The 22,960-nt window shown below is 41.1% G+C and overlaps 2 protein-coding genes across 4 annotated transcripts in view; one reads left to right on the plus strand and one right to left on the minus strand.

Moving 5' to 3' along the window:
• The window catches only part of LOC111863873 (receptor-type tyrosine-protein phosphatase N2), a 224,889-nt gene that overhangs the window by 154,244 nt on the left and 47,685 nt on the right, over positions 1 to 22,960 (plus strand). For all 3 annotated transcript variants that reach the window (XR_002842680.2, XR_002842679.2, XR_002842681.2), the window contains one exon: positions 11,310 to 11,480. The gene's annotated coding sequence lies outside the window, so the exon portion shown is untranslated. The remainder of the gene's footprint in view (positions 1 to 11,309; positions 11,481 to 22,960) is intronic.
• LOC111863875 (acyl-CoA-binding protein) lies at positions 1,407 to 20,518 on the minus strand. The gene is made up of 4 exons (XM_023850646.2): positions 20,352 to 20,518; positions 13,032 to 13,096; positions 5,405 to 5,519; positions 1,407 to 2,010 (listed from the first exon to the last, which is right to left on the minus strand). The coding sequence occupies exons 2-4, from the start codon at positions 13,044 to 13,046 to the stop codon at positions 1,868 to 1,870; spliced, it is 273 nt and encodes a 90-aa protein (XP_023706414.1). The 5' UTR covers positions 13,047 to 13,096; positions 20,352 to 20,518; the 3' UTR covers positions 1,407 to 1,867.

Consider the following 22,960-nt stretch of genomic DNA (forward strand, 5'->3'; position numbering starts at 1 on the left):
GGCACAACCTTTGAAATTATCAAAAGATTCTGTTTTGTAATTCCATTATAGGTCTCAGCATGTCTAATACAAGAAAGAATGATAAATTACTTAGATTCTAGACTTAGAATGTCAACAATCTCTTATGTCACAGATCCACTGAAATAGGAATTGAACTGGTGACATGCAACAGTCATTTGAAGTTTAAGAGGGGTTAGACAATACATCATTGATATCATTACAGTGTATTACTGTACGGAAAGGCTTTCTCGTAAATAAAAGAATGATATCAGCAGTTAGAAAGGATACTGTGTGTTACTATCAGGCTTAATGGAATGGCATTAATGAAGTATTAGACTGAGGAACATTCTGTTGCATCAATGGCACTTGAACCTAGTAAAACTAATGTTTAAAGCACCACTGAAAAATTGGAGGGTATGGATCATCAGGTACTGGTGAAAGTCTGGCAGAAGTACTCCAGTAAGGACAAAAAACCATTACACTGTAAGATCCATAAGGTCATAAACATTTTTGCTGGGTTGAAAAATTTCTACAACTCTGTAATTGTACAGGTATATAAAAAATGGAGGTAAAATAGACTTAAGCAATTTATACTAATTCCCTTAAATATGTTATCTAACAATTTTCTGTCAAAGTTAACTCCATATATGAAGTTACTGAAGATAACCAGTACAAAGACTTTAAAAAATGCCTGTTACTCAGTAAGGAGAAAAGTCTTTTGTAACATTCTGACTGAATTTGGGAAATGTAGAGAACCATTTCATTTGATTTAAGATGTGATTGATTATCTGAACATTATCCATCCTCCAAACTTATTATTTGAACGTTTTGGAGACAGGGGTGAAAAGGTCACTTCAAAAACTGCAAAACATATTGGACAATAATATTAAAATACATCTTAGAAAAATAGGTTTTGAAGATGAGCAGTTTCATCAGACTCATATCATATTCAGTGGCAGACTCTGGCTTCTATTAAGTTAGTTCCATTTGTAATAGTATTCAGTACAGTGTTTCATTTCTCATACAGTTTGTCTTCATAGTTCTGAAAAAGACAATGTGCCCACATATTCAGGTTTATACAAATAACCAGTGGGCATACTTTATATATATGATTGTGATATGTTACATGAAATTTGAATACCCTCAGTTTGATTTATAGTTGAAGAGTATTACCTTCTGGTGTATAATGCCATGTAATCATCATAATTATTTTAATTTAGCATGCGATTTCTGCATACTTACCGGTTAAAGGAGTTTGCTGTTACCCTATCCGTACATCTGTCCATGCTCATTCATACATAACTAATTGAAATAAAACCAGTTGTCTTGAAATCAGCCAGCAGTCAATATAAACATATGGAACCAGGATTGAATTGGCTGTAATTGATAGGTATTTAATATTAAAATAATGCTCAGAACAAAATATGTTTATGGAATCTTTGAAAACGTTACATTAAATGCAATGAAAATATTCCACTTAAAATTGAACACAAGAAAACATCACACTTCGATCCATTTTGCTTTTCAATTTTATAACAGCTGTAATGATCACAGTGAAAATTCTGATCTACTTCCATGAACTATAATGTCAACACTGCAAGACAGACATTTCTTATAGAATAACAAGAGGCCATCTTTTATTTATACACTAATAAGGCATGGAAAGAGATTTTACTTCTATAAAAAGTCTTTGATTGAGCAGCTCAATTTTCAGATCATTATATTTCACTAGAAGCATGGCACCATTAAACTTATTTGTATAATTATGTCATGCCATCAAATTTGGCATAACTGGTGTTGATCCATCATATTGCACCTTGAAGAGGGATACTTCTGTGTGAAATCTGTTCCACTGGGTAGGCCTTCTTCATTTTGTGCCATATGTTTCGATTAATAATTGAACTTTAGCAATGTATGCCTCCTTTGCTTCGTCTTGTGATATTCCCTTCTTCTCATTCCAAGCATCCCACTTGGCCTTCCCTTTAAAGTCAAGAAGCCCCCCAGGTCTTGCTGGAAGCAGAAAGAATAAAAGTCAAATGAGAAAGATCACCAGTGCCTTAAAACATTTTTCTGTTAGTAGTGAAGGCATAGGATAGGTTAGGAAACCATCTCCATTTTATTTCACATGGAGCAACAGTACCATGTGGTTATTATTATTATTATTATTATTATTTAGAGAGGGTGGGTTTCCCCATGCACCGTGACCAGTTTGATCTATTGTGCTTCCCTCTATGATATTCTACCAGTCGCTATACCCTACCGATAAATGGTACGTACCATCAGTCCCGCCGAGCAAGCGAGTTCAGCCACTTGCTTAGCGGTGTCTATAATGCTTCCCCCATCTATCAGAGGCCTTAGAGACTATTGTTGGGCGGGAAACGTCCTGGAATTTGGCTCAGTGATCCCCTTTGAGGATATGAGGTTCTTTTACGTGCTGTAAAGCTACAACACGGGACCCACGGCTTAAAGTCCCTCCCGGAGGACTTGTTCCCTGAATTTTTCCGCCCTTAAAAATTCGACGACCTCCGCCGGGTATTTCAACCCGCGTACTGTGAGTCATGAGGTGGGAACATTACCTCTAGACTACGGAGGCCGCTTACCATGTGGTTAAAGCAATGCCTATCACCATGTAGTAGTTAGCACTCCTGCTTTGTGCCTGGGAGCTATTATGTTGGGCAATGTCTGTGTATGTATGTTGCTCGCTGGACAGTGAGGATCTGTTTCTGAAAGGGATATTACAGTAATTGTTTAGAGCTATGTTTCCTCAGGGGTAAAGCTGATCACTTGTCTACATGCAGTACCAAGATCAAGAATACTTGATACTTATATTTATGCCTTATCTTTTACACTTCTCAGAGCACAGATATATGCAGGGCTGTATTTACAGTTGTGGGGGCCCTAAGGCAATAAAAGAAAAGGTAAACCTATCCCTCTGACAGGCTGTGGAGGCCCATAGGGTTGTGAGACGTTAAGACTGCCACATTTCCTAGACAACTGGCTCAGAGATAGCAGTGAGGTTGTCAGCCTTACGCACTGGCTGCCCTTTACCCCCAGGAAGATTCCAGGTACTCATTTCTGTTAGAGGCTGAGTCAATCCCAGGGCCATAGTGTAGCTAAAAGGATTAGGTCAATGGGAAAATCCAATGAGCACATTGGGAATCGAACCCTCAACATTTCGGCTTGTAATATAGTGCCTCAACCAACTACGCTACCAGAATGCAAAATATGAGGCCACCTATAAATAACTACAAATTTAGATTATGACAATTAACTTTGGTCTCTCCAATGGCCTCTTCCCCTCAGGATTTTCTGTTACAATGTCTGCATTTCTCATCTCTCTCCTATGTGCTACTTGCCCCATTCATTTCACCCTCCTTGATTTGATCACCCTAATAATAACCAATAAAAATTACAAATTATGAACCTTCTCATTAAGCAAATTTCTTCAGCCTCTTGTCATTCCCTCTCTCTTAGATTCTTATATTCTCTTTTGCACCTTCCCTCAGACGCCATCAGTCTACAATATGCATTCCTTAATGTAATAGACAAATCATACAGACATTAAAAATATATGATATTATAAATAAACATATTTTGATGTTTACAATATTATATTTCAGCATCCTGTTACACTCACACAATATATATGGATAAATACCGTCTTAAGTGCAACAAATTTTTATTGTAGTAAAAACTACAATAAAAATTTGTTGCACTTAAGACGGTATTTATCCATATATATATTTTGATGTGCTTGCAATATGTAGATTTTGTAGACTGCACCAATTATTTGACTGTGCAATGTGATGTTATAAACCACTGATCCACAGGCCAGAAGAAACTGAGATTCGCAAGTGTAAATCATTTAGTTTTTGCACGAATTCCCAATTATCTTTATTATGTTGATGTTAATATGCTAATATTTTAACGATGCCAATTCCAGTGCATATGCTGCATATGTTGTAATTTAATAATTTTCACCTATGTCATAATGGGGGGAGGGAGGAGAAAGCATGAATGCATGACCTGGCAATTTGTGCAAATTGAAATGCGCGTTCACACGGATATGACCACGTCAATAGCTCGTAACATTGCAACACAATCTGATCTAGATAAGAAAAAGACGCACATTTAGGGGGCTACTAAAGGGCAAGTGGTTGTCCTGACTTTCCTCATTCTTTGGCTAGAAGGAATATGTTTAAAATTACAATTTTGAGAGTTACATGTTCTTTTGTGCGTATCTCACTAAATATTTAAGGGAGAGTAAAATTATTCAAATGGAAGTTGAAGAGAAAAACAAAACATGCATTTGATGTCTAATACACTTACTCCAAAAGTCTTATAATTTCTGTAATAAACAAAGGAGATTTTATGAGTATATTTTCCAACTTTTCATATTCAGATGCCAATAACGGCCTCCAAACATTATCATGGCAAAGAAAAGAAAAACAAAAGTTCTGACTTTAGACTGCATTAAAACTGCATTAGACTGTTAATGCAATGCTCAGTTCAATTCCTGGCAGTTCAAGGATTTTGTCTTCTCCACAGCGTCCAGACCAGTTCTGAGGCCCACCCAGCCTCCTATCCAGTGTGTACCAGAGGTAAACCGGCTGGGGAGTGAAGCTGACCACTCACCTCCATCTGGTGCCAAGGACAAGAATGATGGAGCTATACCTCCAATTCTCCCTATGCTTTCATGTCATATTGCTTAACTAATTAAGCACAGGGGTGACTTTACCTTAGTTACTACATCTTTTAATTAACTTATTTCTCTCACTGCGCTACACACTCTGTCTCTCTCTCTCTCTCTGTCTCTATAGCCCTTCGGACCTTGGCCGCCTTTTCAGTTTCTTAATCCTATTTATACTCCTTGGACAGCGGATCAGCCTGTTGCAAGGCCCCTACCTAAACACAGAATAAATGCACACAGACATTCATGACTCAAATGGGATTCGAACGATCCCAGCATTCGAGTGGGCGAAGAATGTTCATGCCTTATACCGCGGGGCCCTTGTGATAAGCTACTTCGCTACACTCCTGTTTGAAATTTGACTTTCTCTATTCGTAGCACTTTCCTTAATCCTACTCAGACTATCGGTGGAATTCCTTAGATAAGCGATCAGCTCATCTTAAAACCTCTGTATTCTTAGGATAGGACATAACCATGCCCCAGACACTGTCCAACCATTTGAGCCAGTAGATTGCGACCGTCAGACCGGCTTTAGTTAATAATCTCGCTAGAATTCAACGCACCGATTTTCTTCATCGGTAAGCTTGCATGCTGCGGACTGTGCCCCATCAGACATTACAAACACGTTTTATTCTAATGTAAATGATGTTTCAGTTTGTCTTCCTCAAACATGTAACTACCATTCTGCGTTACATTAACGACATCGACACTTACGAGTATTTACGTCACCAACCAAACTTTGCTTGTAAAGAGCGTACAGCTCAAGAAGTTCCTCCTCGTTGGGTGTAGCGTTCAGATTTTTAACATCCTCAGCAGCCTTATTGAACCTCTGAAACAGGATAAAAACAAAACACTACTAAGAACAAGTAATAATTAATCTAAGTGTAACATCTAGTGCTTCTTTAACAGGGATTCCTGTCACAATTCAAACAAAGTTTACTTCTCACAGTTATTTTTGGTGTGGACAGGCAAGGATGTATTCGGGATGTATGCGTCTCAGTCACGTCACTGGACTAGCTACCCTCGTGCTTTTCTTGTCGTAAGATCGCTAGTTTAAAATAGGCGACAACTGCTTATTCCCTCAGACTCTCTGGGTTCATTATCCTCGTATCCCATTCGATTACATATTGCATTAGTATAACGACTAGACTAAACGATCGAGGATTTGGGGTTTGATTGCTGGTAAAGGCAAGAAATGTTTCCTTCTCCGTAACGTCTAGCCCGGCTGTGGAGCCCACCAAGCCTCCTATACAGTGGTACCGGAGGCTATTTCCCTAGAGGAAAAACGGCACGTGCGGAAAACTGACCCATTTCCATTTAGTGCCGAGGTTAACAACGGTGGAACTATACCTTCATTTTCCCTACGCCTTCACGGCATGGTACTTAATTAATTAAGAGCAGGTAAAAGGTACAGGTAAAGTTCCTATGCTTAACAAAGTAAGCACTAAGCCATAAAGGCGTGTAAGAGAGTGGATGTAGGAGGTGAGTGGTCAGCTTCCAGCCCTGGCCACTTTAACGTCGGGGAAAATGCCCCCGGTACACATTGGATAGGAGGTTGGGTGGACCTCCAGAGCCGGTCTCAACGACATGGAGAAGTGAAAATTCTTGGACCCCACTGGGGCTCGAACCCCGACCCCTCGATCGTCCAGCCAGTGGCTAGTCGCTATACCGACTGCGCTATCCCGGCTCACAATTGGGATAACTTTACCTTTATTACCTTAATATTCGAGAAAACAGAATTAAATAACCGAATTAACAATGCACAGGATAATATTCTGGTATGCATAATGTTAGTCTGTTCACTGGCCTGTGAATCTCTTACAGATAAGATAATAAAGATCCGTGAATTCCCTATTCTTTATCGTCTGAACGTGTGTCCGCGGATCACTGAATTAATATTCATAATTGAATTATTCCACGTTGGAATGGCATGACACGGCCCGATAAAACGAGCTGTCTTGTACAGTCAAAGGTTTAGCTAGTTACTATAAAAAGTGGAAAGTTATTGGGGTCTGTATTTCTACTTTCTGTTGATTTACTCTCACGACTAACACGCCTAACCTCAGCTACAATCTCGTGCTGTCGCATTTATGTATAACCAATATATGTTCGTCGTAGAGTGCACTGCATACATCTAGAGACAGGCTTCATGCGCAAACGAAGTGCACCTTTAAGTACTAGTCTCAAATGTGTATTTATCCTTTCATATTTTTACTGTTTTTTATGTTCACTGACCCCAATGGAAACGTCCTCTCCTCCAAGCATACTACCTTCTCTTGCGTAAATACTAACATTTCACGTTTTGTTTTCAACGTTCTCCCGTATACTGCCACAAAAACAGTGCTAATTTAGTGAAAGTATTTAAACAACCTAAGCTGCAAGCCGGAAGGTCGCGAGTTCGGTTCCCGATGATGTCACTGGACTTTTAAATTGACGTAATTCTTCCAACCGCATTATGGTTCTGTGATCGACTCAGCCTCTAACAGAAATGAGTACCAGGAATCTACGTGTAGGGTAAAGAGCGGCCGGTGCTTAAGGCTGACAAATTTACCGTCATCTGTGCGCCGACTGTTTGGAAAATATGGGAGCCTCGACGTCTTACAACCTTATGGGCCTCCATGCCCCGCTATAAGGATGGCTTTACTTTATTTATTTAAACTTTCAGCGTGAGATATTTAATTGCCAAACAGAATGTTTATACTTTTAGATTCTGCATCCTGTTATGTGTTAGTAAAACTGTTTTAATAGCCGTCTGCGCAACAAGTAACTGATGAATAGATCAAGAGTTGTTTATCCTACGGCTACACCTTTACAGCGCATTGGTCATCATACAGAAGCATACACATCTAACTTAACATTGTATCTACATGAATTCCGCCATTACATACTTTTTACATATGAATTACATTTACATACTAGTCTGATAAACGCCCGACATTTAGAATCTGTAGTAGTAGCAGTAGCAGTAGCAGTAGCAGTAGCAGTAGTAGTAGCAGTAGCAGTTGCAGTGGTCATAGCAGTAGCTGTATTCTCTAATAAACAGGTTGGACGATCGAAGAACCCGGGTTCTTTTCCTGACAGAGGCATACAAATGTCTTTTCCACGTCGTCCCTACCATCTGTGGGGTTCACACAACCTCCTGTACAGTGGGTACAGTCAGAGTTGTTTCCTAGGGGTATACCAGCAGAAGCATGAAGCTCACCATTCATCTCCATCAAGAATGGTGGAGCTATACCTCCACTCCCCCACACGTCTTCTGGCGTGATGCTAAATTAAGCACAGGGACAACCTCACTTTTCCCCTTTATATTTATAAGGGTTTACGTGCGTAATAAGACTATGCCCAACAGGAACCATTTGATTTAACTTTTCGAAATTAGCACCATGACACAGATTTTGACATATATGTTTATATTACAACACCCGTTTAAATACTTAAATTTGGTCTGAAAATGGCGTTATATCGTCGAAACATGTAACTCAGATAGTGTAATAAATAATTACAATGTACAAGTTTTCCCCGAAAATGGAAGCAGAATTTTCTTACGAAATGTCAGTAATGACCAACCAGGCTATACTGTGTCAGAACTCAGAAGACAATATGAAGCTTCACTGACATGAAACCCTCGAATCTCGGACAGTTTTATTTAACTGTATAATAGGCCATGACATTTTTTGTATTGTCGCCCTCTGTCAAACGCAAGGCCTGCACACACAGAGCTTGTAGAGTCGGAATAGCTCAGTCGGTATTGCGAAGGGCTACGGGCTGGACGGCCCAAGTTCGATTCCCGACAGTGTGAGATTTCTCTCTTCTCCACAGCGTCCCGACCGTCTCTTGTTGCCCACCCAGACTCCTGTCCAATGGGTACCGGGGCCTCTTTCTCCGGGAGTAAAGAGATAGGGGCATGAAGCTGACCACTCACCTCCATCTAGTGCCGAGATCATGAAATGTGGAGCTATACCTCCACTCCCACATGTCCTCATGGCAAAGTGCTTAACTAATTAAGCACAGGAAGAACTTTTTTTTCCTTGGCACTACAGCCCCAGTGGGCCTAGGCCTATCACCGTTCACTTCTCCGTTCACTTCGGTTTTTCTAAATCTTACACATTCGGTAGGCCTCCTTGGGCGGGTGATCAGCTCGTCGCAAGGCCTGTACCTGTACACAAACACACAAAAACGCACACATACAAAATAAACATCCATGCCCTGAGTGGGATTCGAGCCCACGATCCTGGTTTCCAAGCGAGCGAAGACAGTACATGCCGGAAGAACTTCACTTTTTATTAATAAGGTCTATATGAATCTAAGAGGCAGGCCTATGCTGCAACACGATTATTAGACCGTAACTTTGAACCCAATACAGCAGACTCCTAAAAAATGAGGGTCTGAGGAACACCACGAAAAACCTCAGTCGCAACAGCCGGTGTTTCGGCCTAGATTCCAACTGAGAATTTCCCGAATGTGTGTCTACCCTACAGCGTTAGGCAACAGGAACCGCTCGGTGGGGTGGCCTCAGATGGCACAGCATTATGTGTAGCACTGTAATCTCATAAGGAAACACTGTTCAACGTCTTCGCTTACTTAGCAAAGTATTTATCTGTGAAGTTGGTACCGCTGTAGTGTCTGGGGGCAGAGTTTTGAGGAAGGTTTAAATTCAGACCACGTTAGAGGACGTCACAGGCGCCTTTCAAGCACAGCATGCAGATGGCATGGGTTTATTGGGTCCATATTGTTTTTATGCCAACAATAACAGAAAGTTTTGGGAAGAATTGATTGCATATTCTCCTTTGATACGACAAGGACCTCAAAGAAAACGACGCGTCCAACAGTTCCTCTATTGTTGCGCGTGTGTTCGTTGCAGCGATAACATTTTTACCGAGCCGTTACCTAGCAACGATAGGGGACACACATAAACGCAGAGATTGATGAGAGGAATTTATTAAATACGCCGTTTAATGGGCTGCGGTGCTATGATATATGTACATACCAACTTTCATTAAGACTGGTTAAGGCATTCATAAGTTAAGGGGAGGGGATACACATACACATAGACACACAGACAGCATGGTGATCTCATAAGCTTACCCTCTTTTCTTTTTTTTTTCAAAATAACGGCAGTAGACTCAAAAACAAACAAACAGGATGCAATGAATAACTTACAATTGGTACCTCGTTTCTGTAGCATATATGGCTAATTTATTTCCGGTAGCTAACATGTTTCCGCGAAAAGAGGGTAAGTAAATAGTGATATGGCCCATCACAGTGGCCGCGTAGTCTAAGGCATGAACTGTCTTCGGTCGCTCGAACGCTGGGATCGTGAGTTCGAATCCCACTCGAGGCATGGATGTCTGTTTGCGTTTATTCTGTTTTTGTGCTGTCCTGTGTGTAGGTAGCGGCCTTGCGACAGGCTGATCCCCCGTCCAAGGGGACCTACCGACTGTGTATAGATTAAGAAACTGGAAAAGTGGCCAAGGTCCAACAAAAGGACTGTACAGCCATAGAGAGAGAACGTATAAAAATACTCCACAAAGGTCTTTGTTTCATTCTTGTTTACTTACTTTCTTGGTCTGTTCATTGTATTTTTTTTCTCCATGTTTGTGTTGCATAAATACTTAAATCAATAAAATATACCTAAAACAAACAAAAGAAAAGTCTGCATGACCAAAGCCATGGTTACACAGACTAAGTCTTCTCACTCCATATTCCAGTCGGGTTAGATAGAAAGTGAATTCATAATCATTTCTTGTAAAATATTTCACTGTGTGTAGTGTATAATAAACGTAAATTAGGTAACTTTGGCCTGTTCAGTTTCCATCATAAAGGGCTGTCTAAGCATTTGTCTGGGCAGTTGTGATTGCATCATGGGTTTAACGTTCTTGCGGCAATGACTCTGAAAAGTGCGATCTTCTGGGATGTCACGCCATGTATTCTGATAAATAGTAACGACATTTCGGAAGAATGTATTGCCTTCATTTTAAGGGTCGAAAGAAGTGTAAGCCATGTAAGCTGAGGCATTTCCTTCCCACACAAATTTCGCTGCAGACATTTTTCACTCCGATAAACAATGAATGAGTTCCACTCTAGTTATGTGCAGAAATTCATCTACATCTTCATAGAAAGTGTAAATTATATATGTCCGATTTTAACCAAACTTGGAATACATCAACAAATTTTAGTAGAACTTCCCAGTATCATAGTTCATGAAAATCTGTTCATTGTTTCTCTAGCTGCTTCAAGTCTATAGATGGGCGGAGGGAGTGACTGTAATGGATGCTCTGAAGTGTGCCTAAAAATTGAACAACTTACAATCAAATTGAAACTAATTTCATTCAAATTTTGATGGTGGTATTTCCTGCAAAACCGACTTAATGCTTAAATTCCATGACGTGATCGTCTTGAACAAGGAAGTATTTTCTCCACACATATGGAAATGAAATACCACCACCATGACTCTGGCCTCAGATCCCCATTTGTTATACCAAAGTGAACCACATGAAAGTTACACTGTCTTTACAGTACCGGCATCTTTAAAAATCATCATCTTGCATTTTGCATATCAGAAATCCGGCAAGAAAACTGTTATAGTGCACCACATGAATTGTCTTGTCTGTGCGAACAGGAAGTCCGGAAGGATTCAGCTCTGGAGCTACAGGATGTACTGAAGAAAGCTCGCCGATATATAGACGGCATGTGACGCTGCGCATCTGTCCCTGAGGAACAGCTCACCCACAAAGAAAACCTGAATGCTCTACTGTGGGACCGAATGTTGAAACTACAGGGCGATCTGGAGGTAAGACAGGCTGGGTTCAGCCACATTCATAATACAACCATTCATTTTTTACCATACTCTCATTAAGAAAGAAAGTAGGCTTATGAGATTAATACTCAACTTCTACTTTTTGAACCGACTGACTGATTTACACTAAACTTAACGCAAACTTTATGCCATAACAGGCCAACCCAACATCATAATTTGTAATCTCGCGTTTTAGAAAAAAAAACAATAACCTCTCACGGATTGCAGGACTCTGTGGTCAAGTTTTGGAATAGGCAGGTAACAATGGCCATATTTAAAGATATACAGTTCTGTTCTAGTGACACGTTCCTTTTTCCAGCTTCCATATCATGGGACAGTATACAAGGAATGTAAGGGTACCAATGCCACAAATTCATTAGACTTGATATTTTCTAAAAAATGTAGATGTAACATTGCCACAAATTCATATGACTTGATATTTTCTAAGAAATGTAGGGGTAAGATTGCCACAAATTCATATGACCGATATTTTCTAAGAAAAGTAGGGGTAAAATTGCCACAAATTCATATGACTTGATATTTTCTGATAGCCACGTACTAAAACTAGTAATTTCTTACATCATGGGTCTACCGCTGTAACGATATCCATGCATGATAGTGACACATCCAACGTACTGGAAACATAATAGAGCAGTGTAATTCGTATTATGAAACCAGAAACATTTCTGTTACACTCAGAGTTCAACTGGAAGGTGGAAATTTCATTGACTCTGCCTTCCAGCTGGAACAGGCAATTTTTACACCAATTTTGCTGAAGCAGAAAAGCAAATTACATAAAATACACCATCAGTTATATATTATTCACATGAGGTCCCTTAACTGGCTGGTCTTCACAGACGGAAGGACGCGTTAGTTCACTACCAAAATGACTAGTCATTAAAATCATTCCGTAATGACATAACACGTTTGTCTCTGGTGTATCTGTAAAATCTGTCATAATAAACCCAACAGTAAAACAAGAATTCCCGTAGAACTCATAAAGTGTATTTCCCTATTACTCAGGCTTCAGTCCAGCTGTTAACTCTTTTTTACCAAACATTCTCCTCGGTACGGATACACACACACTCACCCAATCTTTTGTCTCTCGGGGTGACAGACCAAACCCGTTTCAAAAGGCTGAGACAACCTGTATGCACCAAAGAACTGGCCGAAAGCTTATTGGCTTCTGAGATGTGATGCCTTAGAGTTTGCTAGACATGTAACAATGTTTGTAAGACATGCAGTACCTACCTTCAGGGCCTGAAGATGGATGCAGCAGTTCATCCGAAACGTTGGTACCTATGTACAAAATTACATGGCGTAACATCACAGACAACAGTAGACCTATCTTCATAGTCATCGCCATGAGAAATGGCTTGTTTAGTTTGGGGAAATGTTTAGGAATAAATGTTTGTCAGTTGGAATACTTGTAGCCATAATGTAGGCGTTCTTAGTGCAGATGTAAATTTGATACAGATCTATACCGAAAAGTCTCAGTTAAATGTTAGTGGCAATTGTGCGAAGTTGTGGCCTGTTAATACTCACCTCGTCCAGGGACATTGTCGGAAGCAGTCACTCTTTCCTGCTCTCTCAAGTAACAGGGGATTTTTCTGAAAATGAAATTAGCAATTTTAAAATCTGTTGCTTAAATAATTAGACCAACATAAATTTAGCGATCTCACTGGAAGATCATTGCCCGTTTCACCCAAACTGGGAAGCGTAAATTCTGATCAGTGAAGCAAATCAATAGTGTTCCTGTACCCTTAGTAATGGAGTTAATTTTCGAATTATATAACTCTGGGATGTAACGTCGTAAAGTCCTTTGAGAGTTAGCCGAAATTTCGAAAGAAGGTGGAGGCGACCCATGTTCCTCCTGGCCTGAGATCCTCGTTATGTGGCCTCGGGGCGGACCGACAGAAAACACCATTTCCATCGTTATAGCTGAACAATACTTCGATTGTTGCTTACGTATTCATTGCCGCGGTAACCTGTTCACCGGGTCGTTGCCCAGCAAAGAACATCTACTCTGGCTCCGCTATTCCGGCTTTCAGGCGTCGTGTCACAGTATTGTGATCTTCCAGGTTAGGACACCGTGTACTGTGGTAGATGCGTATCAAAGTTTCGGAGGAACAGAGTACCACCATCTTCAAGGTGGATTACAACATGGTGCCATATCCCAGAAGACAGCAATATAAATTGAAATGATTTCTGTATAGACTGTCACTCCTCTGTTTGTAATTTATTTAGCGACAATGTCGGCAACTCATACATTACAACGCCGAATGATAATGAATAATGATGTGGAGGGGATATTAAAGGAAGTGACTGTGACTTAACTTAAGGCATTGACTCGGCATTTGCCTTCAGGGACTGAAGAAATCCACGAAAGACCTCAATCAGGATACTCTATGTAAGATTTGAGGTTTTCACGGCGGTGACTGTGAAGAGTGCCGTCTTCTGGTAGGTGGCGCTGTGTAGATCTTGTGTGAACAGACGTTTCGGAGGGACGTATCACCTCTATCTTCAGGGTAGAATAATCCGCAAGCGAGGAACCACCGTGAGCAGGTGGCTGCAGACTGCTGATTTTTCTACCCCGAAGATGGAGGCGATACTTTCCTCCGAAACGTCAGTTTACACAAGATCTACATGGCCCCACATCCCAGAAGACGGCATTCTTCAGGATACTCTGTGTCACTACCGAGATTCGAAGCTGGCACCTTCCAAATGCAAGTCAGAAGCATTAACTGCGACAGTCAGTCCTGAAGTTTCAGCTAGACAATTGAACTGTCCTGAAGCGAAGCAGGACAAAACATAGAAAGAAAATGAAATGAAATGTGCAGTTTCATTGAATCCTATGAATAAACATTTCCGCTGTGTAATCTCCCATAATGGCAAACTCCAGGAATTACATTGTATTTCGCGTCACGGCCGAATAGGTCTTTACGATCTCTTGTGTGTTTAACCCATCCACGTATCCATTGTAGAAGTCTACATTATCGATTCGCTATATTCAGTAGTGAAAAAGTCTTACGAAGCAAAATAGCGCTACTAAAGTAAACATCGGTTTGTGTATTGCCTGACATGTGAGCATATGTCCTTGCTTTCTGCTCCTTCCTGACTCCTGCACATTTAATGTTACTCCTGATGGTGCACCATAAACCACGAAGGTTTATAACCGATGTGAGAACTCTTCATCTTTGGCAATGAAGAGTATGAGCTGGTGATAAAGAGTTCTGTTGTTTGAGGACGGTACTGGAAGGGTACTGTTGCTCATGAGGACGAAGGGTTCAGTGGTGAGTGCGAACAGTGGGCCCGATGGGGGGTTCCCTTGCCGTACTGCTCTCTCATATCTGAAGGGAGCTGTGAGCGTACCGTTACACTTGACCATCCCTTGCGCATTGTGGTATATAGTTTCAATGTTTCTTTTAAAAGTCCTACCAAAGCCAGAGTTTTGAAGAACGTGACAGGTATAGGAATGTTCCGCAGTCATAAGTGGAGGACTGACTGAAAGGTAGAGCTTCTGGTTGGCGTACTCTGTGTGAACTCTGTGGAGGCAGAGGTTAGTGTGAATACTTCTGTTAGGTACACAGTAACTTCGATCGGTGGGCCACGCCATAGCTCAAGCGGTTAGTTGCTGGTTTCCCACCTCGGCGGCCCGTGTTCGATCAAGTGGGATTTGTGGTGGACAAAGTGGCGCTGAGGTATGTTTTCTCCGAGTACTTCTGTTTCCCCTACCAATCTTCATTCCACCAATTGCTCCACAATCATCCTCATCTGGGGCTGGTATAATAGGCCAGAAGTTGCCGCAGTACAAGGGACTTAGTCCCACCCCACCAGCAATAATAATAATAATAATAATAAAAAAAACTTCGATCGGTAGTGACAAGCGCTGGTTGCACTGACGTTATCCCTGCTTGCCAGGCAGCGTGTTATGAGTTTGTATTCCGTATTCTGTGATGTCACCGGTCTCCAGTAGGACAGATTTTTACGGCCTCCTTTTTTTGAGGGACTAGGGTAATTACTGCGTTAGGCATTGAGGGAAGCAATTTTTCTTCTTGGATATTCGTGTGTGCTACCCGCAGCAGAAGAGGGCCCAGTCTATCCCAGTATTTCTTATAATAGAACTGTGATTCCTTCAAGCCAAGGCGATTTATGAGAGCGGTAATCAGTTCCACCAGGGTGAAAGAACGGTCGCATTTTTTTTCTTAAACAGACAGGCGCACAGTACGACAGGCTGGAATAAAGTACGTAATAGTATGGGAAAACCTGTCAGCTTTAATTATAGGCGAAGTTGTCCGTTATACTGTACATGGCACTGTTACATATGTAATAGCATTATGCTGTGTCGTCGCTACGTCCTGACAGTATGAATGTGCAATATTAACAAAAACGTGACGAGTAACTTCCTTTGCCTCTAATCATTGTGACTCGCTCGTTGTCACAAACCGCGTGCACATTAGAATATGCATAACGAAACGTGCTCCTGACTTCTCGTGACTTTCCGCCTGTATGCAAGCAGTCAGTTCACTTTTACTGGATAAATGGACATACAGAATTGACAAGGGAATGGTCTGATCCGACACGTCGAAACCTGCCTTTTCTCTCTCTCTCTCTCTCTCTCTCGCCCACTGCAAGAGTACACACAACAAAATCCACTGTCAAAATTTTAGCTGCTAATACGCACTGTAAGTATTTTTTAAAAATTGCTGAACATGACCAATATTGTAGCCTGCCAGACCCTTGGAGATATGTCCACCCCTGGCAGAGCAACACGCAACACGCAGCACGGCCGACTCAGCCTAGGCTGGAGTTGTACAAAACTCTGGTACAAGCGGTTCCGCGTATAGAAATATTGAGTAACTTAGGCAATTTAAAAAAAAAATACTTGCAGTTCGTATTAGCAGCTAAAATTTTGACAGTGGATTTTGCTGTGTGTACTCTTGCAGTGAAAAAAAAAATCAAGGCAGGTTTCGACATGTCGGATCGGACCATTCCCTTGTGCGACTCCTTCCTCAAATGTAATTACATAAATTTAGAATTACTGGGTTTATGGACTTTGTGCATCGTCCGGTATGTAAAAAAAAACTATAGAACACAACATTTCAGAAACTGGATCTCTTTCCGTCCTCACCTGAGGGGGCAGACACCTACACTATTCTCCAGCTAAACCTGTACTTTGGTTTTCATAGACTTGGTCTGTTGGCTAGGTTTGTCGCGTAAAATTTCCACCTTCATTTCTATCTTAGTATCAGGTCTGTGCCTGCTTTATCATAATTTTTATTGTACATTTTTCTTGTTATCTCCCTTTGACAAATAATGGTCTCAGGTATTTATGTAGCTCTAGTTACACTGACATAGGCTGTCTAGTGATTGAGGCTAGCTCTTTCTAAGGAGCCCAACTGAGTAGGTGACTTTCCCCTCTCAGCTGAGGACGGAAACAGATCCAGTTTCCGAAACTATATGTTCTCTAGATTTCTAGAATACCGGACGAATGAAAAAGTACAAAAACCCAGTAATTCTCGGTGTTATACATCATCGTCAGAACCCTTTTGGTTCTGCTTATATAGATTTATGTGAGACTTGATGCCCTCACTATAAAGAGAATTATCTTCCGGTATGTAAAGCCGCGTAGTCTCGCAGAATGTTTACTGACATTCGTGCAAAACATAAATTTAACTTTTACAAAGAGTACATACAATTATCTTATTACTTTTCATGTAGTCGTTTGTGTACTGTACGCACCACGCCATGAGGATTCGTGGCTGATCCCTCCCGAGAAAAGAGCCCTGGTACCAATTTTATATACCACTATGGGGACCCCAGAGTAGATATATACTCGTACATAATGACGAACAGAAAGATACAAGACTCTTCCAGGGGTCGAGCTCCGGTCGTCCAGAGGGTAACCAATCTCTTTAATGACTTATTCATCCCGACTCATGTCTAGCCTTGCATATATTTCGAGATATATTTTGATAGTAAAGAAATGGGGAGACAAAAACGGCGTCATGTTTAATACAATGATCACACACATTAATTAGGGCTTCATGAATGTACACATGTGAGGTGGCAGTATGAGAAATTGTACGCTTTGCCACCATGTTCCTTATAATTAACTGCAACGACTTACGCAACGTATTGTAAACATTGTGAAACTAAAAACCCTGAAACTGAAGTATTTACTGTAATTTTAAAACAGATATTTCTACAAGAGGTGAGGAATTCTATTATCTTACAGACCCCGAACCGCATCTAGATAGAACTGCAGGAACCTGACAGTGATAACTGTGTTAACCACGACAAATGTTTCTTAAATTACAGCTTCAGATTGTTAAGCAACAGGGATGAGAACCCTTTCGGTATATCACACTACAGCGAACTGAAAGATAGGCTGAAATGTAAAAGCTTCCACTTTGTAACCAAATTTCGAGTTAGCGTTTAGATTCTAAACCAGGAGAATTTCGGATATATTCTAAAATATATCCGAAATTCTCCTGGTTCGAATCACAGGCAAGAGAGCAACAATCCTCGCTGATGCTTTTCGGGTTCTCTCCGGCTGGCCATGTTAATGCTAGGATTTGTCCGAATCTGCGAGGATCGTTAACTGTCACATTCAGAAAAAATCATAATTATCCCAAAATTTCTCATTCAGTAATACTCAAACTGCAGTCACAAAGAGTATCGTTAAAGAAACTAAGAAAATAAATGTAGGTTTCTTTTCAATCACTGAGCTACATGAGGACATTTTCCTTTCTCCACGTCGTCCAGCCCGGCTCCTGGGCTCACCCAGCCTCCTAGCCAATTGGTACCGGTGGTTCTTTCCCCGTGGGTAAAACGGCTGGGACGTGAAGCTGACCACTCTCCTCCAACTAATGCCGAGGTCAAGAAAATATGGATCTACGCCATCTGTGCTATTACAGTATCATCTCGTATATCCTATTTCATTAAGCCTGTGTACCAGTGGTTCTCATTCTTTTCTGATCCACGAACGGCTAGAACAGCGGTGACTTTACCGAAGATCGGTTCACCTGTCCCTACTAGTAGAAGTGTTTTATGTCAGCGGTTCGTCGCACTGCTGTATTCGGGTCAGCGTTAAGTTTGCAATTGTTTCTGCATACGATGTATTGACATGGCAGTTTTTTGCGCCATTTTACGATGCTGTCAGTAGCTAGAAACACGGCGAATTCTACAAAATGTTGGGGGAAATTTTTAAACTGACTCCTAGAAATATTACGCAAATTTGACCTTTAATAATCCGCGGTTTCATGTTTACATGCATAATTATTACGAGGCCGGTCACGGTAGCCGAGCGGTCTAAGGCATGCACTGTCTTCGCTTGTTCGGAAGCCGGGATCGTGGGTTCGGATCTGTTTCCTGTGAGGTACCAACTGAATTCTTATATATTGCCGATCACGGTAGCCGAGCGCTCTAAGGCATGTACGCTCGGAAGCCGGGTTCGTGGGTTCGAATCCCACACAAGGCATGGATGTTTGGTATGTGTATGTGTTTATTCTGTTTGTGTTATCCTGTGTTTAGGTAGAGGCCTTGCGACGAGCTGATCACTCGTCCAAGGATTCCTACCGTCTGTAAAATGATCAAAATTAAAAAAAAATCTCGACGCCGTAAGGTATAAGAGGAACGGATTAAGTAAGTAAGTAAATTATTATGAACACTTTCAGACACGCTTATTTGCTGAATAGTAATTAGTACGTTTACATGCTATTAAAATTGAAGTAACGTCATAATCTCTGACACTGCATATTCACGCTTAAACATTATGTACAGAGACATACGAAATAGTGTATTGTCAGTTAGGTCGTTGGTGTACAACGTAATCGTAATTGGCTTACAAGTAGCACCTCTCTGCAAATAAATAGTACGCCTGATCAGGGTCGGATTTAAGGGGGGAAGTGACCGGGGGCGGTCGCTCCCGGCCCTCCACAAAACAGAAATATAATCCACAGATGTTACTGAGACATTTGCTTCTATAAAATCACGGAAAGTTAGTTTGCATTGTTGCATATGTGGTAGTGGAGGTGGGTGCGTTGTTGTAATTGTGTAGTGGTCATTTGTGTTCCATAGTTACAACAAAATGATGTGTGTTCTCTCCCCCAACATGTGAGTAGGACAGAACCCCGATTGTTTTTGTTATGATATGTGCGCTGGCGAACTAGGAGCGATTCAAATGTGAGGCCTGACAGCAACAGAGTTTAAGCCATAGCTTAGAAGACAAGCACTGCGAGTGAGCCAGGACTACCACACCCTTAGGGAGAATACTTGTAATGCCTGCATATTTCATCAATTATTCATTATTTTCTATGTAACCTTTCCGTTGGCATCTGTTAATTTAACATCCCCATACACACAATCTGCTTACCGCTCGGTGAACCTAATTATCCTTAAAATTCGGGCATAAAACAGTATTTGTAGTTATTATTATCAATACTAAAGTCATAACCTAATTTTGTTATTACTGATAGGGGGCCCTCATATCCGTAAATCCAGTCCTGCGGCAAATGTTCAACACAGCATATTTAGTGGCCAAAAGGAAACACGGCACTACATGTAAAATATCACCTTTATCGAGTGTGAATATGAGGAACATAGGCCTAATATGACGCTATATAGAATTCGCCAGAATTCAACCGCGGACCGCCGTTTGCCAAACACTGCTATTATATTTTTATATTGTGCATTACATTTCCAGTTAATCAAAGCACAGGCTGTTTTAATACAATTTTAAAACTCTCAGAACATGCGTTCTTATGCACCAGTTACACGTGTGGCATATGCAGATTACATTACACAATCACTACGTCCTTTTACTATCGAACATTCTGAAATGAAAGTGTGTGTCATATTTACCTCTGAGGAATGAAGCGGTGCTCCTGTCAGAATTTGTTTGTAGGAGGAACGCTTACAGACCTGTAGCAAACACGAAACAGCTGTGTCGATCCAGCCTTCAGTTTTCCGACAACGACCTTGCCCAAGCTCAAGCAGGGTTTGTCACAGTGGCAGAAAAACGAAGCGTGGCTAGCTGTTGGTAATGGTTTTAGCTACGACGCAAGCGCTAACCGTGGTCGAACATAAACCGGCATCTGTGAGCGGCAACATGAAATGTGCTCCCACTTTCGGTGATGTAAACAAATCTGCAAAATGGCAGCAAGGAAATAAACTGTGTTCTTCATTCATTTGTAATGATTTCCAATTGATTTACATTTTAAGCCTCTGGAGAAAAAGGAGAAAAGAAAACAGAAATATCTTAATCTCTGCCACCATGTAATCTGCAATTACCAGGGCTTTTTTTTTTTACGTATTGAAACCATTGAAATTGTTCTTAGATGCTTGTAAGAACGATTAATTCTTCAAACCGGTATTATATAGGGTATTTGACAATCTGTTATGAAGTATACTTCGTATAACCTATATCACGGCGCAAGAATTAGCTCTCTTCAGTCTTCAAGCAATTGGCTGTCATTATATTGATTCACTTACTGATGAAGCTGAGCTCTTCTTGAGGAGAAGCCAAATCTGCAGCTACTCAAAAATTTCCCAGCATTTTACGGAAGGTTCATTACTGTGTTCACAAGAGCCCTCCACTGGTCCCTGTCCTGAACCAGATCAATCCAATCCATGCCATCCCATCCTATCTCTCTAAGATCCATTTTAATAATGTCCACCCACCTTCGTCTTGGTCTTCCCAGTGGTCTCTTTCCTTCTGGCTTTCCCACCAATATCCTATATGCATTCATCTTATCCCCCATTCGTGCTACATGCCCTGCCCCATTATATTGACAGATACTCATTATTCTCTTATTTTAAGATCGTTTCCGATGGCTGGCACCGAAACTCTGGCTATTGTATTGTATTGTATTGTATTGTATTGTATTGTCCTGGAGAGGGTGGGTTTTCCCATGCACTTAGACCAACTGTTGGTCCATTGTGCGTCCCCCTATGATATTCTACCAGTCTCTGTTCCTTACCGGTACTGGTGAGTGCCATCAGTCCCGACTCAGCCAGCGAGTTCGGCCTCTACTGGCTCAGCTGTATCTCGATGCTTCCCCCATCTACCAGAGGCGTTAGAGACTACTGTTGGGCAGGAAATGTCCTGACTTTGGCTCAGTGGTCCCCTTGGGACATGAGGTTCTTTTACGTGGTGTAAAGCTACGACACGGGACCCACGGCTTAAAGTCCCTCCCGGAGGACTTGTTCCCTGAATTTTTCCGCCCTTAAAAATTCCACGACCTCCGCCGGGTTTGAACCCCTAGACTACGGAGGCCGCTAAACTCTGGCTAAGTGAGTACTTATCTAATTAACTGAAAAGTGCACCATCAGGGGGGGCTCAGAAATAATTATTTAATCATCAGAGCAGTTTGGTCATTCAATGGCGTAATGGACAAGAGAGGAAATGTGTATGCCATATTTTAGAAATGAGTTTTCTGGATGCCATATGTCCAGTTGTTCTTAGTTTTCGAATATTTCTGACGAAAATCTTGCAGCAGACAATAATGTTTCAAGAAAGACCTTCAGCTACAAAGGCAATTAAAGATTTGAGGTACTCGCAGCGGTAGTTATGAAGGGTTCTATCTTTCTTGGATATAACAACGTTATATCTCAGAAGATAGAACTCTTAATTAGCTATGACCGCTTCCTCCGCCGTTTTGTTTACCCACTTCGTAATCCCAAATCGTTCATCAGGCAAACATCATGTGATGTTATATAAAATTATCACGTGACATAGCGTCACATAACTTAGGAATAAATTGATTAAAATAACTGCAGACCATGCAGTTAGATTGCAGCGTGTGAAAATAGAGGCTATCACACCGGTCACTTTGAAGACAACTGTTTCTTGGGATGCGATATCATGTAATTGGAATGGGACTACAGTTTCGGAGCGACCGGAAGGTTAACGCAGCACATTCTTCCGAAACTTCAGTGCATATATACCAAAGTGTATGGTATAATATACCGTAAGCAGTACCAGCCTCGGTCACTTTATGTACAGCTGCTCCGTAGAAATTTTCCTGGGAATTGTCTCATTTCATTCAGTCCAAAGCAATCCCATGCGCCTAGTTTTAAATTTCTTCACACAGGATTATGATCTGACGGTATATAGTCTGCATACTGACATCTTTAAATACCCAGCAGAATGACTGAACGATGGCGGTTAAATACAGAAGACCAAGATATTTATTTTTATAGAATGAATGTAAGGATAAACAAGTACATGGGTCTGTATCAACAAAGTTAAAAGTTGTCCCTGTGCTTAATTAATTAAGCACTACGACATGAAGTCTTATGGAGGAGTGGATGTATAGATTCGCGTATTCTTGACCTCGGCACTAGTTGGAGGTGACTGACCAGTTCACGCACTAGCTACTTTACTCACGGTACCCATTGTGTAGACGGTAGTGTGGGCCCCAGAACCGGTCTGGACAAGGTGAAGATAAAAATCTTTCTCCTGCCGGTAC

Source organism: Cryptotermes secundus, unplaced genomic scaffold, assembly GCF_002891405.2.
Source record: "Cryptotermes secundus unplaced genomic scaffold, Csec_1.0 scaffold128, whole genome shotgun sequence".
Taxonomy (NCBI): Eukaryota; Metazoa; Arthropoda; class Insecta; order Blattodea; family Kalotermitidae; genus Cryptotermes; species Cryptotermes secundus.